This window comes from Batrachochytrium dendrobatidis (assembly GCF_000203795.2).
Source record: "Batrachochytrium dendrobatidis JAM81 unplaced genomic scaffold BATDEscaffold_2, whole genome shotgun sequence".
Taxonomy (NCBI): Eukaryota; Fungi; Chytridiomycota; class Chytridiomycetes; order Rhizophydiales; genus Batrachochytrium; species Batrachochytrium dendrobatidis.
The window spans coordinates 1,091,664-1,110,874 of record NW_006281100.1 but is presented as its reverse complement, the minus strand read 5'-3'; the positions used below and the strand labels follow the sequence as shown (position 1 = coordinate 1,110,874).

General features: G+C 37.1%; 3 protein-coding genes across 3 annotated transcripts; 2 read left to right on the top strand and 1 right to left on the bottom strand.

Moving 5' to 3' along the window:
- Positions 1–1,712: 1,712 nt before the first annotated feature.
- Positions 1,713–5,230, bottom strand: BATDEDRAFT_34442 (uncharacterized protein; the record flags this gene model as incomplete). Its single annotated transcript, XM_006676741.1, has 2 exons — positions 1,713–4,384; positions 4,487–5,230. The coding sequence occupies 2 exons, from the start codon at positions 5,228–5,230 to the stop codon at positions 1,853–1,855; spliced, it is 3,276 nt and encodes a 1,091-aa protein (XP_006676804.1). The 3' UTR covers positions 1,713–1,852.
- Positions 5,231–12,558: 7,328 nt separating this feature from the next.
- On the top strand, positions 12,559–16,644 carry BATDEDRAFT_34441 (uncharacterized protein; the record flags this gene model as incomplete). Its single annotated transcript, XM_006676740.1, has 15 exons — positions 12,559–12,624; positions 12,716–12,832; positions 12,929–13,186; positions 13,268–13,361; positions 13,430–13,441; positions 13,541–13,875; positions 13,966–14,109; positions 14,186–14,344; positions 14,440–14,832; positions 14,907–14,972; positions 15,085–15,255; positions 15,326–15,570; positions 15,671–16,332; positions 16,450–16,493; positions 16,609–16,644. Exons 1-15 carry the CDS (start codon positions 12,616–12,618, stop codon positions 16,642–16,644), a joined length of 2,745 nt encoding a protein of 914 aa, XP_006676803.1. The 5' UTR covers positions 12,559–12,615.
- A 1,705-nt stretch (positions 16,645–18,349) lies between these two features.
- On the top strand, positions 18,350–18,965 carry BATDEDRAFT_9609 (uncharacterized protein; the record flags this gene model as incomplete). The annotated part of the gene is made up of 2 exons (XM_006676469.1): positions 18,350–18,698; positions 18,781–18,965. The coding sequence occupies 2 exons, from the start codon at positions 18,350–18,352 to the stop codon at positions 18,963–18,965; spliced, it is 534 nt and encodes a 177-aa protein (XP_006676532.1).
- Positions 18,966–19,211: the final 246 nt, after the last annotated feature.

Here is a 19,211-nt window from a genome sequence, read left to right as displayed (position 1 = left end):
TTGGCTTGATCAAACAGCTGTGATGTCAATTCTTCAATCTCTTGGTCAATGTTTTCCTTGGATTGCTGGATTCGTTTTTTGGCATTTTTTTCGTTGTTGAATTCGATCTCTAAATGCTGATTTTCAATCTGTAGTTCTTTAATGGTATCCCGTAAATGATCCATCTGAATCAAATGTTCGCGACAAGTTGGACACTTTGATTTAAGTTTATTCACAGGTGAGGTGGTGTTGGAGGCAGTTGATAGATCACCGTCGTCATGCTCGTCGTCTTTATCGACACCGCCTTTTACTCCAGGAAAAATTGAAAGGGGTTTGTTTGCTAAAGAAATACTAGGAACTCGATCATCTGGAGTATAATTACTATTTAGGGGGCTTGGTAATGGCTTTTCTTTGCCAGATTTCTTGGAAACGATGCTTTCAGATTTGAATGAATCTGCACGTACAATTCGAGGAATTGAAATCGAGTCCAATTTCTTTTCGGTCACTGAATCAATTTCCAAAGCAGCTACATTTCCCAAAAGAGCAAGAGACTCGTTTTCCACAGGGACTACCATTGTATTTGCAGTCGACACGTATGTTCCCAAATCGATTGCATGTATAGATTTTTGAGCAGATTGAAGAAAGTTTAAAGCCAAACGCATACATTCTAAGCACTGACTTTCAAGAGCAGTTACTGTTTCTATCAAAGGTGATGCAAGTGGCTCGTTTACTTTCAACCGACCAAGCTGTTTTTCAAATAAAGGAGTAGAGCCATTTGCAGGTATCTGAGTCTTTGTAGCTGTATTGGAGCTTGACTGTGCCGATTGGGATTCTTGAGGTGAAATTGACATGTGACGTGACCGTTGTTGAGCCAATCCACGAGCATCTGATTTCGAGTCGTAGATATAGCTGGACGGAGTCTGGAGAGGAGTTAAAGTATCTGTCAAAGCTGCAGACACTGCATTTAGGGAGCTGACACCCTGCCGATTGTTTAGCCAATTATCATAGGCCATGAGTGGTTTTCCTAAAAACAATACTGCTTCCTTTAATGCCAGCTCGTATCGATAGAGCTTAATACGCTGCATCTCGAGTTGCTGGTTCTTTTTAGAAATGGTATCCATCAAACTTCCTTTTTCCTTTTCGTGAAGTCCATTGAGTTCCTAAATTTCAGGTTTAGATGGGTTGGAGTTAAACTCATTTTAAAAACACATACGGAAATATGATAAATCAAATGGATAGTGGATGGTTCCAATATGGGCAAAATAGCAGCATAGGTGCGCGGCTACACTCCAGCATTCGCACATCCCATACCTCAATACAATAATGAATCTAGTGTCAATTGTATATTAAGTGAATTATACGCCAAATTCCAAGTAACCAAGCTGCCTATGACGACTAATTCACCAAGAAACCAAAATAGTATTACCTGGATTTCTGCCTGAAGTGCGGCCACATGTTCCAATGGCTTGAGTGCTGCTTTTCCAGCAGCATCAGGCATCTCTGTATTTCTGTAAACTTCCATACCTTGTATATTTAACAGTATTTTCTAAAACAACAAGTGTAGATTAGTCAAGACAAGTTTTGTTGCATCACACGCGACGAGTTTGATGTAGAAAAGCTTGTATTGAAAATGAAAAGCTAGGCTAGCCATATTGATAATGGCTCAAATCATACTAAAGGGCTGTCAAGTAGCAATCATGCAGTTCAAGAAAACATTTTTAGCGTGAGATATTGAATGCAGAATATATATAGTATCCTTTATTTCAAAACACAATTCAAAGGTTGTAAATTGGGGATGATATATAGCCACAGTCGCTGAAATAAAACTATAAAGCAAAATGCACTGAATTACACCAACATAAAATAGCAGTATCTAATCATCACCCAAAACAAATACAGGACCAACTTCGTGTGAATTTGATCCATTGTTTATGTAGGAGTGATAGTTTGCCGTCTGAGACTGATTGTCATCTTGTATAGAAAAGTTGCATGCCGCTTTAATAGCATCAAATAATTCATCGACAGCATCACGGTTTGCAAAGGCAAGATCCCACCAATAGGAAACACGCTCTGTAGATGTTGAACACGGAATTGACTCGGGTGCAGCGGTGGGCTGGGGACTATTGTATACGCAAGGATCTCCAGCAGGATGAAGATGCTCGCCAAAAACAATACGTACCCACCAAAACCATCCGCTGGTGCACCCTTGTTGAACCTCTGGAGCAACTCGTGTAGCATCCACTCCCATGAATCCAAGAAATCCATTTTGTAAAGTTTCTCCAAGATTACTAAAACATACAGGCGGTGCTTCTCCAGGTAAGCCAAGAGCATTATCGATCCTCCATGTCCTCCAACGCTCTACACGAATAATATCCCGCATCCGTCCAACACCAAGAACGTGATCAAACTGCGAAACGATATCAGCAACCATTCCTTTACCTCCAAAGCTTTGTGAAAGTTGTGGAAGCACACTGTTGATGCGTGCATTGGTTGAAGCATGTGGCGAAAATTCGGGTGGAATAATCAAGGGTGGCCACACATCTAAGCGTTCGGTAGTTATGTAGATGTATTCTGATGTTCCAATTATCGATATATGCTCAATTTTGACTGTACGCTCAGATAATTCAGCAATGGGGCGTATATACCGTAAGAAACAGCCTAGAAGATAGACACGAATAAAGTCAAAATCCACCTTGGTTACATCTGCAAATGCTGCCTTGTCATGCTCATCGTCTGAAAGGATATGTAATGGATCGCAAACAATCGCGGATCCCCTTCTTTGTCCTTCTGTAGGTGCTATTGACAAGGGCGACTTGGGTAAACTCCATACTCCATCATAATGCAGGATTCCAACACTTTTTGATCCTTTGCGGAGAAACACGGTGGATTGAAGATTTCTCAATGAAGATTCAATGTCCTGATTGACTGTATTTCCTATCGGAAGTGATTCTCGCAATTCATCAAGAGATGTCGTAAGACAGTCAACAATCTGAGTTGTGTGTATTCTCGATCTGGAAAGAAATACCCAAGACACAACTTTTGGTTTACTAGAAGCCCGCTTTACTACTGCTTTATCGTTTGCGGCATAAAACCCTGTAGTTGGAGTATCGGGTTCAGGTGTGCTGTTTGGGGTTATGGACGTTGTGCTTGGGACTTTTGAAAGCAAAGACGGAGTGGATATATTGTTGGTGGACTCGACAACATGAAAGCATAAATGCTGCCGACTTGGACCAACATCTACACGAGCTATATTCACATGGGAAAATTTGCATACAAGTTCTAAAAGATTGGTTGGATCTGTATATGAGGTCTGTTCATCACGCAATGGAATCTTGAGGTTGAAGAGTGAAAATAAGGGCCGAAATATATATATAGACGAGCTTGTTAATAAAAGATAGCCGGGTGAAATCGGCTGTGGAGTATCGTAAGTTACTAAATCAGAGGATGATAGCGACTTGACAAATGTTTTAATGGCATGGATTCCAAATAAACGAGAAGCAGTAGATCCAATTGAATGACTTGCGTGTGGTTTGATGGCAGTAATAAATGGACTGATTTGTGTTAAAAAGCTTCCAGAAATCCAGCCAATAATCCCTTCTGATGATTGAAGAACATTCATCTTTAGATAAAGTTGAAGGGAATTTGACATGCTTAAAAAGGGAAGTAATGGCATAGAAGCAAGCTCTCTTGGCATGTATTGTGATTGCAGATCATTGACAGACTCTTGGATCGTTGAAGGAAGATGCTTGAAGTTTTCGCGCAAAGTGCTGTTTTGCCAATGAGATATTGGAACACTGTTGCGAGAATTGTTGTTGCTGCAACTGGATCTAGAACCAGTACTGGATCTAGCATATCGAGGACCTTGCCGAGATATAACAGGTCTTGCCAGTATCATTTGTGATGGGGACGTCGAATAAGGAAGATTTATAGCTGTAGCTACAGTTACTCGATTGATATTATTTGCAGTTCGAATAATACCAGGATATAAAAACCCGTTTGACGGACTTGTTTTTGTTGACGAAACATCCAGAACTGATAAATCGTTGGCATCTCCACATAGAACATCTAATCCCGGAAGACGCATGTTGGATTGTGGGTGTGTTGCAGAATGAGGAATAGTAACGCTGGCTTTTTTTGATCCATGAAAAGTGGTATTTGATGTATGATCAAGTTTTTTAGCTGCACCCAAAGTGACTGGTTGATCAAGTCTGCTGTAGATTCGAACATAGGGACCATGAGATCGCAGTTTGTTTTTGATATTTGATATAGAATCAGATTTTTCATTGGTGTCATTTGATTCAAGCAAGTGATTCACTTGTTCTCCAGTCAGTGAATCCGAATTAATGCCAGCAGATAGTCCCGAGCTTGAAGTGGATAGTCTAGCCACGCCTGTTGGCATTTGACCCTTTGAGTGATATCAGATTAAAATCAGCATGATTGTTTAAAATGATACTATGTATCGAATACACAGCATTTTAGACTATAGGACAGTGCAAATCCAACTTACATTGGAATGTCGAGTTTCCGATTCCATAGAGGTTGTTGAGCAGCCAGAAGCAATGGTAGGATTGCGTGTTTCTTTCTGAATAGTATTTGATTTCTCTAGAATTGGTATAGTAGCATGAATTTCAGGCTTTGACATATAGGAACTGTCAAGATCCAAAAGCCTATTAGTGTTTGAGTTACTCGGAGGTGCATTTCGAGTTGATTCCGTATCAATTTGCTTGAATGCATCAGCTGTACGGTTGGATGAAGCTGGAGATTGTAGATTAGATTCAACTATTGCAGTTGTAAAAGTATTATTGGATTGCTGGGACGACAATTCCAACGATCCACAGTGATGTTGTAGTGATCCCACTGCCGTATTGGTAGAGTCTGAAGACTGAGTGCTTGTTCTTGGGGTTGTATAAGACGAGACTGAGCTAGGATGATTTGAAGTTGCCTTGCGAGTATGGGATCCTGCCTTTAAGCGCATTTGAGTGCTAGATGGTAGTGTATGTGTTCTAGTAACCAAAACATCTCTATTAGCAACAGCATGTCCTGTCATGGCGGTGGTTCCAGTAACGACTTCATTGGCTCCAGTATTGGTTCCAGTATTGGTTCCAGTATTGGTTCCAGTAATGACTTGAGTGGTTCCAGCAGTAGATGCACCAGGGCCAATCGAATCTGAAGCCAAGATAGTTTGCTGCAATTGCGCTTCAGCATCCAGTTGCTGCAGTCTGCTGCTTCTCAAGCGAGTACTCTCTGCCATTGTTGCAGGTCTATCGATCCTGCTATCCAACTCCTATGTGTAGATTGGCAAACAACTAAATCCAAACTCGACCGACGCGGTTGCTTGCACTCACTCGACTCTCCTTCAACTGTTGTATGAATTCCGTCAATTCTCGTACACCACTTGCTGGTGTTGACAAGACAGAACAAACTGTTCTTTCTGGCACTGACTCTCTGCTTAAACCTGAAAATGGTTTTCCTGATTCGCTCATCGATAATTCTCCGCCTGATTCGCTCCCTTTTTTAGACAAGCAGATGGATAATGTATGTGTTGAGTTGCATCTTGTCAAGTGTTGGTCATACAGTACTGCTTGTTATTCTGCGTTAAATATATACTCATTATGTCTGGCGTTGATAATTCAACCTCGTTGATTGTGCTTGATAAATGCACGCATATCCTACATATATCTACTATTAGCTTCTTGAAGATATTCGAATTCTTATCGATGCTAGAAACAAGGAGTTTCAAATCACTGGCGAGGGTCGTACGCGGATGCCATTAATTCCTCCAATAGCGTATGTTTTCTATGTATTAACTGAGTGCGGTAGAATACAATCTTATTATGTTTTGATATAATCTCTTGCAATAATTAGTAAATTTGAAATGTACAAGTCTCTCCGAAAAGACAATGTTGAAGGGATCTTAAAAGTGGAAATGCCATCACGAAAAGTCGGATCAAGCGAAGTGATTCAAAAAGAAGTACTTGTCTGATTAAAATCCAGCTTTTAGAAATCTATTGAAATTGAATGTTGTTTTTATTAACATAGCTACTATATTTTATCCAAATACAACTCTAGACCCGTCAGTATTGGAACATAGAGCAACATTTTGAAGGAGATCGCCATTTGGAAATTTTAATAGGGTTTTTTAAAGAAAAGACCGAACGGATACTACAAGAAAATAGACTATTGGTTTCACGATGGAGTCGTTTTTGTAAGAATCAGATCAAACCTAAAGACAAACAGCCTGATATTGACACTTGCAATTTCTTTTTCTAGGTCGAACATCTTTTGATATATCCAGGTTTTCACCCGTATTTAAAAAACGACACGAGTATTTACGTCGTGAATTTATAGATTCGGTTAATCGATACGAGCGATTATACGAGTTTCGTCAAGCAATTTCACAAAAACGGCGAGCTGACATGGTGAACAGTGATATTTTGCTTTACACTAAAATTTGGTTATTCCAAAAAACTATTTTGTATTTATATTTACTTGTATTACTAGGCTACTGCAGAGATTTCTCGCATAGATGCAGAGCGTCGTGGTCTGGCTGTACTAAAACCCAAGATAGCAAACACTTTAAAGCAGGAAGAAAGGAAGAATGAAAAACCAGAAACCAATGGTAATATCGGATTGCAAAAATATACTTTCGACTATTGTTTAGTCATGTCAATCTAAACTATTGTCAAATGTATAGTATCTTCTAATATAATGGAAGAACCGTCGATATTTGGGCAGCATGAAGTAGCTGAAAATCCCGGATTTGACGTTTCTGACATGGTCATTTATTTGAGATGGATGATTGGTACTGAAAGAAATCATTGCGACTTTAACCTGTTTTCACTGAAAAGCAAAGTAGGAATTGTTAAAAGTGTCATACAATTTATCCATCACAAAGCTTTTAATTTTTGTTTTGCTTGTGTAGATGATATTGCATAGTGATCGTGAGCAGCTTTTATCAGAATATCACACATTAAACTCACTTAAACCTGGAGATGATCTTCCAGATGTTTTGAACCAATTGGGTGACCTGAATGGGTATATACTGATATTTTCATTTTGAAAACGGCCAACTATTCAACCATGTTTACCAAATCTACTGTTTAAACTTTAATTGCCGATACATGTCTAAATTAGGTTTATGAATCAATTCCCACTCAAGAATCCAAAAGTGGAAGATTTTCTTACAGAATACGATCTTCTTGTGGCTCATTGGAAGACAGATACTCAAATTGACCATGAAGATGGACGTCCTTTTGCCTATGAAGTCGATCATAAGTTTTTTACCAACTTTTGTGAGCAAACTATGGAGGTCGTATTGGCACCATATGATACCTTGATCACTTCTAACGATTACACGGAAACAGGAGAAAAGTCTGCTTTAAACCAATATCCAGGAAATAGTGGTTTGGATTCGTTCATGAGTTCTCTTGCAGGCGTGTCGGGGTTTACTTCCAAGTCCAGTACCAAAGGTACAATCTTATTTTTCAATTTCATGCCATTTTTATCGATACACTCGGCGTATAAAATTCATTTGAATACTTACTATATTTATTTAATGGAAAACAGCATTTATTAGATTTCCCAAACTTCGAAGAGCAACATGGCTTAATATCATCAAGCCAATGCCAGTCAACGAATTTCGACAATCTGAAGATCGACACAAATTGTCCCAGGTTAGATATTTTAACTTGATTAGTATTTTTACTAAAATTATTTAACGCTCATATAACTTTCTATTGTGTTGTTAGCTAAAAAATATAGATATGGAGCTCCGTTTAGAGCATGACATGGTCATTTCCACAGATCATGAATATGTGGGAACTCAGCTAAAAGATATGGCTAAACGAGTTTGGGAAAAGGCTGCAGCAGAGCCCAATTCTTGTCCATTGAATGTCAAGATCTCGATTATTCCACAACAAAGAGAGTATAAGCCACCTGCTGAATCGGCTGATAGTCGCTGTGGCAAAACGTTTGATTTTGGAATGAGGATGCCTATAAATGACGGAGATGTCATTGAATCCACAATACTACTGTCAAAAAAGATTGAATACGGAAGCGTGCTTAAAAGCATCGAGGATAGTCGTAAAATTGACATGGAGTTGCTTAATTTAAATCCAGATCATATTGTTGAAAACAAAAATACAATCAAGGTAGAATATAAAGATTGATATGGTTATGTATCAATTGATGTATATTTTTCTTCTACTAACCGCAACTTTTTATTAGCCCACATTGGCGACAATTTTTGCAGAGCATGAAGTATTTGCCTACCTGCAACTTCGATTTATCAAAATACGCGAAATTAGAGTAAAGCTTCTCAGACAATTCAATTTTCTTCGTAGTGTAGAAAAACAGCTTAGTTACGATGTAGGTAGAACATGCTTTGCTTTTACAACCTGTTTAATTTTACTGTTTTGTGTATTCATCTTGACATATGGTTTATAATAAATAGATAAACTGCATAGAAAAGCAAATGATTTCTAATACACCATCAAACTCTGCAGGACTGGTTGCCCAAATGTAACTTTTGTGGTGGTTTAATCGTATTCAATGACTATTTCTGTTGTTTATTTTGTGGTTATTATAATACACACTTGTTTTTAGGTGGCGCCAGGCAGAATTTGTTGATATTGGTACTTTGGGAGATGATGTGCAAGACAATCTTTTGAAAGAAAATAAGTTGGACGCACTATCATACATGTGTGATACACGATCTATTGTCAATGGTAAAATTCAGATATCAGACAGTAAAGGAGTTTCATTCATATACGGTAAGAACATGGTGTTGTTTTTTGAAATTGAATAAACTTTTAAACGCTAACTGATTTTTTAAAGATATGGCATTTACAGATTTGGAGAATTTTGAAACCCAAATGCTCAAAGTAATCACAGTGTTTATTAATCAAAATGCTCTTGATGAGCATGTTTATCCCGATTATCTGGATGAATTACGCTTCAGAATGTCAAACCGCCGTTGTAAGTTTATATTTTGGTTGTCTTACTACTTACATATTGCATTAAAATCTAGCATACTTATTTTTGCAATAATATACAATAGATGAAACGTCAAATGCCACCTATTTAAATCCACATGCAGATCGTTCACAAATGATGCTCGAGTTTTATGAAGCGCATTTGTTGTACACATATTCCAAAATTGAAGTAAATTATTGATATCTCATGCTTGTTACGACAAGAAAATAATGGTAGAAACATGATTTAACACGCTGATTTTGTCTGTCAATCAGTTGATCAATAGTTATCTTGAGGCATACGAACATACGACAGATGTCACCAGTATCAAAGAGCTTGCACAAATAATTACCAACACTATCCATACTCAACCTGAAATTGATTTCGAAGTAATATTTGTTTATGTGCTAATAGTTTATACTTGTCAAGATATTGTTTTGTAGCTAATCTTAATCATATATGTATTACTAGGCAACATACTATAGCAAATCATATGCATGTGCAACAAAGGCTTTACAGCTGCATGCACAAATCGTCGTTAGTTGCATTCGCCATACAACTACGTGTCAAAGAGATTTTTGTGCCAGGTTCGCACCAAGGTACCGCAAAGTCGTTTTTATTTCATTTGAAACTTGTGAATTTTTTATTGATTATCTGATGCATTTACTGTAACAGTGAAAAAAAATCAACCGAATTTTCCAACTCAAACGAGTTGTCGTTTTCTGCTGAAAAGAGTACACCAGCTAGCGTAAACATATCTCAGCGACAGTTTTCTTCAATTCTAAATGTTGAACTTCCAGTAGCTCCAGGTAATATATATTTGACATGAATAACGATAAATCTATTCAACCATTATGCTGATTTGTGTTTTGGTACTATATACAGATGATGATTCCCAAACTGTTGTCATGCATCATCCTGAGATTACCATTCGGCTTACAGAATTCTTTCAGGCATTTGATATTATTATATCAATGTGGAATATAGTTCAAACCTTGTCAACAGATATGTGCAACATTATTGAGAAATTATCACCACCTGGCACGCGTCAGTCGAAAGGAATAATAGATTGTGTTATTCTAAAAACGCTAAATGTATGTCAGCTAATCATTTAATCCTACTCTGATTTGTGGATTAAAAACTACAAAAGAGTCCAATCATGCATATTAAATTCTAACGTTTTTATAATATGAAAGAATTACTGGGAGGCAATGTCTAGTCTTAAATTTCAACCCCCATCAAGAAATTCCCGGGTTACAAGTGGCCTAGATTCTAATGGTTTAATATACAACCCATATTTGCCAGATATGCTACTAAGCGAGCACTATGTACCTTATGATCAATCCAATGAAGGCACATACAAATCTCTTGGTGTTCAGCTTTCTGCATCGACCTGTTTCACTGATGCGAGCTTTCAATCCAATGGACGTGAAATAATGTATCGACTGTATAAAGTACTGATACTTCGAAGCAGACTCTGGAAAGTATGGATAGAATCAGGTAATTTAATTCTGTAAATACCAGATTGCATTTTTGAAAGCAAACAAGATTTAAATCTATTTTTTACTATCTACAGAAAATTGGAAAAACTCGTATGACGCACAATTTTCCCAGATGGGTGTTGTCAAAACTGGCTACACTGGTCGTCTTAGACCATTGCGATTTGAAACAGGAAACTTGATGACTGAATCTGCAGAAGATCCACAAGAGGTACGATGGAAATCTTTAAAAGTGCTAAATCATTTGATTGATACGATTTTGATAATCTTTCTTGTTGGTTCGACAATTTATATCCAGTTGGAGGATGCAGAGGATGATTACTTGGGAAAGCGAGACTTTGCTGATGATTTGGAAATGGATGCAATGGTTTCGAGTATGAGCGCAGATGTATTACGGTTTGGTCCTCTTTCCATGTCAGAACTTGATGAATCTATGATACAGTTTGATTTATCCACTATTCAAGGGATAACTAGTCTCATGAAGCCAAGTGGTATAAATCGTCTAAAGCAATGCATAAAAGTGAGATTTTTACAAAAGATTGTGCTTTCAAATCATTGATGCAAACCCTGAATTCAGTAATCATTTATTTTGTAGTGCGCATACTGACTATATACTTTTTAATGCTTGATATCAGATTCAAATATTGGATAAAAATTGGTTTATGGCTGCTACAGAACTTCATGATATGTTATTGGAAGAAATTCACGCTGGAGTACTCGATGGTAAATCTGTGCAACAGGTTGAAGCTGCACAAACTACACGGCCCACATCCGAGCCAATATCAAAACCAACACAAGATCAATCGCGCTTTGATACTGATTATAGAGCCCTTGTCACTTCAAATCTTACCAAGAAAAAGCAGCTGCGTCGTATTCTCATGACCGAATACTCTCGAGAGTGAGTTTTTGTTGTACCAACACTGGCTGGTAATTTGTGCATGAAATTCATTCCGCTTTATTCTGGTGTCTAGGTATAAACTGCTTTCAACACAAGACATCACTGATAATCAAAAAGAGCAGGCGCTAACAAAGTTCAAGGTGATTTATTTATGCCACATATTTGTGGACGGTTTAAAATCTACAAGTTTTAAAATCTGATATTTACCATTCGATTGCGTAGGTTAAATTGGTTGATTGGTACTATGCCAATTTTGCCGAGGTTGTTGCTGAAGAATGTGAACGCACTGAATTTGCTAAACTCATTTCTGAGATTCGCAAAGTTGTAAACAATATCCTTTTTATAATTTTTGACGAGTCAAATCATTAGAATTGCTATAAATGTTTGAATTTAATTGTATGGTCTGCTGTAAATACTTGACCTTTGGTTTATTTTAATATTTGATGAATACGAACTCAATATGGTAAACTATTGTTTCAGATATCTCCAATAACCAAGCATTCCGACTATTTTGCAAGTAAGCATTCTGCTGGCATCAAGTATTGTGTACTTTTTAAAACAGTGTGCTTACAATATTTACTGTACGCTTGCACAGGTCTGCAGGATAATGGTGCTGAGAGTGAAAAATACAAATACAAGCAATCTGTTCAAGTTCAGGAAGTTGTATCCAACGATAGCGGACTTGGACCAGAGCGACTAGCGCGTCTTTGGTATCTTCCACATTTGACAGAAATTATTTTGGTAAGTATTTGAACACGGTCAGGTTTATTAACCAACACTAACTGCAGTATATACTCGACTCTACGTTTTTTAATTTGTATCTCATGGGCTTTTAGGCAATGAGCGGTCCTGATAAGCCATATAAAGGACCCATAGATTTGTCTCATCGTATTTACAGAAACAAACAATTGTTTTTCAAATCAACCAGAATTCACTCTCTTGTTTATGAGTTACTTTCTATTATTATGGTGTTTTCACACTTACTACAAGACAACAATCGATATTCAACTTCAGGTATGCAATAGTGAAACTCTAGTTGATTTTTTATAATAGCTAATACATATGGATTTCAACTTGATTTACGTAGTGAAACTGATGCGAGAAGCAGATTACGTTGTATCTACAGTGAATTTGATCAAACGAGATTTGATGAATCAAGGCGAGCCGGCTGACAGCATTCGAGTGCAATCGTTTTTAAGCTCGCGATGGCAATTTTGGTATTTAAAACTGAAATATATACTTTCATTTTCCATACATGCCCTTGAAATGAAAATGGTATGGTGTCAATGTAAACCAGATTTGAACAAGCAAATATGGTTTTATTTGAATAGCATTTGTACTTACTACTAGTTCTGTTTTTCAACAGCTGACTTGGGATCGCAACATACTTATGGCTCACTATTCCAAGTGCATCACTAAAAAGTTTGCTCATTTGCGTGAGCCAAAACGTGGAAAGTATGAAAAGCCACTTCAGAGCACAAAGGTAAATCTTGGATAGAATATCTGATGCTTTGATGCAATTTCCAACCTAATCTTGATTTTTTGCTACGTTTACTATGGAATGTATAATGAATCCTAGTCTGCTTTTGTAGTTACCAGAACATACATTCCATCATTATATGTGTTTGGAGAGCTGACTGTAGAAGCAAAGCGTATATGTGACTTCAATGTCAAGGAAATTGAGGAAAACATTGAAGAGTATCTGCAAGTTGTTCAGTACAATGGGTCAGATGAAAACATGAATAAAAGTCTGACTGATTTTCTGACCTCGAACATCAAACTACTGGCCTTGCGTCGCGAATACTTTAACATCATTACAAATGGAAACCTGATTCAAGTAACTAAATTTGGCTATTTGTGTAAATTTGCAAACCTGGCGTGATTTCATTGTCTAATCTACATGCTATTGTTTTCAAAGGATGAAGCATCTCGAATTGCTTTCTTTCAAAAATTTAAAATGAGAATCATTGTTCCAGCTGTGAAAATGTATCACAAAACTGGATCTAAAGGAAGTAAGTTTTTTGATATGTTATACATTTTATTCACAAGACTTAATTTTTATTTTTACAATTGTGTTTAGATGCAAGTACTGGTATGTATTTGACTGTTGTTTTTACAAATTGCAAAACTTTTGGGCTAGCTTTACAATATATATTGACATGTGCATCCTATTTAAACTGTAAATCAATAGCGTCTTTGATTCAAGACGAAATTGTTTGCGGAAATTCAATTCTGGAATTGAATCAAACAGCTCGTAATGCGTTTGATAAATGTCAACTACAAGTTCTTCAAAACGAAATTATTCGAGATTTTACTCAAAAACTAACTAGAGAAGCACAAGTATATTTTGATAAGCTGACCGATGAGCGATTAGGAAAACTTTTTAGAAGTAGCGGCATTACCAAAATAACATCCCCCACTTATTCGGACACTTATGCATTCCAGATTTCAGAGGAAGATTATAATACTAAATCATCCATTTTCAATACATTTCTAACCGATCTGCATCGTGCTAGTATGGATTTTGTAAGTATACTGTTTGATTTGGCAAGGTGGAATTTACTCGCTTTTAGTTTATATTCACAAAGTTGTTGAAAATATTGAATCATTTTTCAGGCTAAAGAGCTAAAAGACAAACAACCTACGCTACCGCTTGGAAAGTTGGGAAAGGCTCAGTCCAAAACAGAGGATAGTCAGCTGTCGACGCTTTTTGATGATAAAAAAATATTTTCTTGCAAAAAGGAAGATCTTGGACAAGCGGTAATATTGATCAAACTAAAGTATAATGAATGTACAAAAACTCAAAGAATGCATTTTTAATTTATTTTAATGATAGATTGTCCGACTAGCAACTCATTTGAATCAGTGGAAAAGCGATCGTGCTTTGGAACAAGAAGGGTTTATTGGAGCACTTTATGGTCATCTGCTTGATACTATTCGAAATTGCGAACGTATTATTCTTTTTCAAATGCAAGAAAAACGGGATATTATGAATGTATGTTATTGAATCTATAGTACTATTGATATATACTATATAGTCTATGCTTAGATGCTAAACTTTTATGTCATACATTTTGTCTTGATCTGTAGAATTTCAAACGAGAAGCGCGATTAGTTGGCCATGAATTAGCTCTTGATACCTATGCTGAGCTTGCTAGTATGTCAGTTGAGCTGAACGAATTGCGAAAAAATCGTAAAATTGATGAACGAAAAATACGCAATCGAATTATTCACGAATATGATAGTCTTGTTGAGGATTTGGTCAAGGAAATTGGTGTTTTACGGCATAGATTTCACGAATACCAAATTGGAAGTCTCAACGATGTCATGAACATCATGGCCGAAGCCAAAAAGGAGCAACTGATGATCACTACTCAAAATGACGATTTGCCGCCAACTTTAAGGGCTACTGCTGACTCAATGATTCAGCATGAACAGCAACTTGCTACTTTTCGAGAGCAAAACCACGAACTCAAAATGACGGTAATTTATTCGACTTTTTTAGCGCATGACAATATGTTGATGCATATTGTTTTTTAATTCTACCATATGATTAGGTTTTGAAACTACGATCCATTTTTGGCATGAAGGAGCAGGCACTAAAATGCACTTTTGAGAAACAGGTATTTGGATCAAATATTTATTTAATACAATCTGCATTTTTGTTTCTAAAACTCACAAATGTTTAATTGATATCTACATCATTACTATTTAAACTCTTTTGAACGTGTATAGCAATTCAAATTAGCCACTGCCAATAAAGAGGCAGAAGAAAAGCTATGGGACAACTATCGTGATGCAGAGGCTCGAGAAAGAGCTCTTCGCAAACAGTTGGGAAAACTGCAAAAAGGAAAATCAACTATTGAAACCCAAAATGAAAATCTACAACGACAGTTGCGTGAAGAGGTAGTGTCAGGATATAGTTTGATTAGCATTTGACTTGTTTTGATTCTGATTTACCTTTTATCAAATTTAGCAAACCAAACCTAGAGGGACACAATCTTTAAAGGCGGGTACTGGCTCAGTTTCCCAAATGGCGGATCGTACTTCTTTAAAGTCTGCCAAAGGTGACAAGGCTCGAGCAGAAAGCAAGTCTCAGAAGCTTACAGAGTTGGAAGATCAACTTCGTCGATATGAGGGAATCAATATTGATAATTTAATGCAAGAACTATCCAACAAGACTGCATTATTGGAGTCCTTGATTCAGGAAAAACGTGATAGGTATCTTTTCAGTTTATTCATAGATGTCTTTTAATCTAACCCTAAACCAATATTTAAGCTTTATACTAACGCACTGTTTAAATTGTTATAATTTTAACAGAGAGAAAAAAACTCCTCTATTAGTCAAGGACGGCATTTTTCGATCAAGCAAATCTGGAATTAGTACTTGTTTACGCAGTAAAAATGTGGTTTCAAGACAGTCTGACATGATAACTTCTCAACTTACAACCACTCAAAAAAATCTCTTGGGTGGGGAATTTTCCAGCAAAAAATCCATCAATGCTGCTGTGGCAGCTGAGCCCATATCATCAAACGATGTAATGAGTGCAGATGTTCATTTTCAAATGGTTGGGAACCTCCAATGGCTTATGCGTGAAAACAAAGCTTTGCGTCGAAAGTTGTTTCTAAATGGAATTTCTCTACCAGACGAATGCAAGACAATTTCGAGCGTGACTTCAGGATACACAACTCCGTATTTTGAATCTGAACTTTCAACTTGTGTTATGAATAGTCGAGTAGCATCTCCCGAACGCCCAAGAACCGCCATTTCCCATGGCTTCGCTGATCGTCGATCAGCAGGAATTTTACGTCATGTATCTGCATCAAGAGCTACTTCAGCCAACCAACCCTCAAAGTTGGTAAAAAGGCCCGTTATTGATCGTGCTCAAGCAGACCTTCCGCCTTTGGAGAAATCGCCAATTTATCAACGTCTTGGAAGCGGAAAACAAGTAGGCTTTGTAAGAACATCCACTACACCGGAAAGTATAAATAGTACTCGTATAGTATCAATACCTTTTGAATCAAACACTACAAAAGGTATCAAGTTTATATGTGTACACTGCTGATGAGTAACCAAGTGCTAACATTTAGTATCTTTAGGTTCAAGACAGCTCCCTGAGCAGCATAGTGCACGTCCACAAACAGTAAAGCTTGCCTTGTTTTATTCTACTGGATTTTGACTATATTGAATTTACAATAATACCATAGATTTAGTCTGACATGATATATTTTGTTTTTGACAACACTTTGATGATTTAGGCTCCACTTGGCCGCAATGTTAGCTTTAACGAATAAATAGATTTATTTAACTGCATGCTTTCAAGATAAACTTTATCTCATATTCCGCTATGCTTGTATGTGGAAAGCATTGACCTAAATGCACATGTTGGCATTTGTAGATCTAAAGTTGTATTTATGTAAAATGTAGTTTTGTTTCAGCATGCAGTCATGAATCTACTTTGGAATAGCAATGGTTAAATATTCGTACTTTTCTATTAAAAAATGACATGTTGAATAAACATGACGTTCATCACATAAACTATAGTTTTAAACTAAAATTCTTTGAGATTGTACAATCAACAAATCCATCGATTGCAGTTATACACGCTAATCTCCACAAGAAATATCGTAAACTTTGAGTTTAAAATGTTTTTCAGTAAACTTGGTGCTCATCGTACACTTTGACGCCCTTTTTAGTGTTTTACACAAAGACGACTGCAAAATTCAAACCCAATCTTGAATTCATAAATCCAAAACAATGAATGTCGATCATCTAACAACAGACATTCTCCTTCAAGTGGTTTCTGAGTATGTGAAGAAGCAGCTTTCACTCACTATCAATAAAATCACTCCTTTTTATGCTGACACTGCCATGACTTCCCAGCAGGTATTGCACATTCATTCAGTCATTTACACCGATTTACCATCCTTTAAAGTGTTGCCGATCTGAAACTCTACTAAACATGAATTCAATCTATTGATTCTTATTGCATACCAAACCATCGTGATTTCACTGATGCTGTTTGAACCAACTGTTTATAGGCTGCGTCGGCTGTATTGAGCATGGAAAATGGTACTACAATTGAAGGCACTGTCAGCATTGCCAAGTATTTACTCCATCAGGCAGGTTGCACCAACCTACTTGGCAAGACTGATTGTGCAGCTATTGAAATCGTAGACTGGACCAACATTTTCATGACAACCACCTGTATGGCTTTAAAACATGACAGAAAAACTGCCCTGTCTGTAAGTGGACATTTTGTTGCATTTGACGTGTGCAGAATGCCAAACTGGATAATATCCAAATCATCGGGATTAGAATACACAACTTATTTGGATCATCCTAAATATAGCAACTGAACACTCTTTTTTCCAATCGTATCTTTACTGTTGGCACCACTCTGTCTCTGGCAGATTTAGCTCTTTTTTCAGTCCTCTACAATACACCGGTAGGTTTGTTGCCTGTTTAAATTAAACCTAATGGACTCAAAAGTGTTAAAATCATCATTTTCTATGCACTTGTGTACTAGTGAACTAACATTTATACCCCAACTATTCAATACAATAGTTTCGTATCTCTGAGCGATTTGAAATTCCAAATGTATTTCGTCACTACGATCTAATTCAACATCTAGTTCTGGCATGGAAACTGGAATCGCCTTTGAAATTGGTTGAATTTGACTTGAATGTTCCACTTGTTAAACCTATGGTAATTGCTGAAACTTCTGGAAAATCTACTGTAAAAGCCGCTACTGAATCTACAGAGTCGGCTGAAAAAGGATCAAAATCCAAGAGTAAAGATCAATCATCAGCTGAGCATGCTACGACCAGTGAAAAAACTGCAATCAAGGCTGCAAAAAAAGCCTCAAAGGCTGACAAGACATCAGCTGCCACTCCTGTTTCAACCAATTGTAAGCTTATCTGATTTAGAATATAAATTAAATGCATAGTGCTGGATTTCCACGTCTGTACATTGGATCAATACTAATCGATGTGAAATATGAATACAGCTGCTCTTCCCGATCTATCTAAGCTAGATATTCGTATAGGCACAATTGTGTCTGTGAAAAGACACCCAGATGCCGAAACTCTATATGTAGAAGAAATCGATCTTGGAGAAGCAACTGCTCGTGTAGTTGTGTCTGGACTTGTAAAATACATGTCCGAGAGCGCTTTAGAGAACCGAAAGGTTGTTGTTTTATGTAACTTGAAACCAGCGAAAATGCGTGGCATTGAATCCCAGGCCATGGTTCTTGCCACTACTTCTTCTGATGGAGCTACTGTGGAGCTACTTGAACCTCCTGCAGGTTCTCAAAATGGCGACGTTTGCTTTTTCGATGGACATAAAGGTAAATTTTGTCGAGTTTTTTAATCAAGCATGAGTTGATTAATCTGATTTTACTATACCAATATGGGGTTTGATTCAATCAGGTACTCCTGAAAAACAGCTGAATCCCAAAAGAAAGGTGTGGGAGAGCATCCAGCCAAACTTTTTAACTGACACCGAGTTCCAAGCGGTTTATACTACTCCTGACGAATCCAAAAAAGTATGTGTACTCAAATCGGATCGTGGCGTTTGCAAAGTTCAATCGGTTGCAGGCGGTTTGATCAAATAAATCAAAAATGTGACTGTTTATTAAACTCCAAGTCATGGATCAACCCATTTATGCATACTTTGAATAGTCAGTTATGCGTTATACTGTTTGTATTAGCGATGGGAAATATACTGCATCGATTATCAGGTTTGAATTTCAAAACAGATCTTGGTTGTGAAAATACTATTTTCAATGGGTTTTACCAATAAAGCAGAGCAGTTTGATCGAATAAAAGTGCATTGCATGCATGAATCAGATAGATGCTGC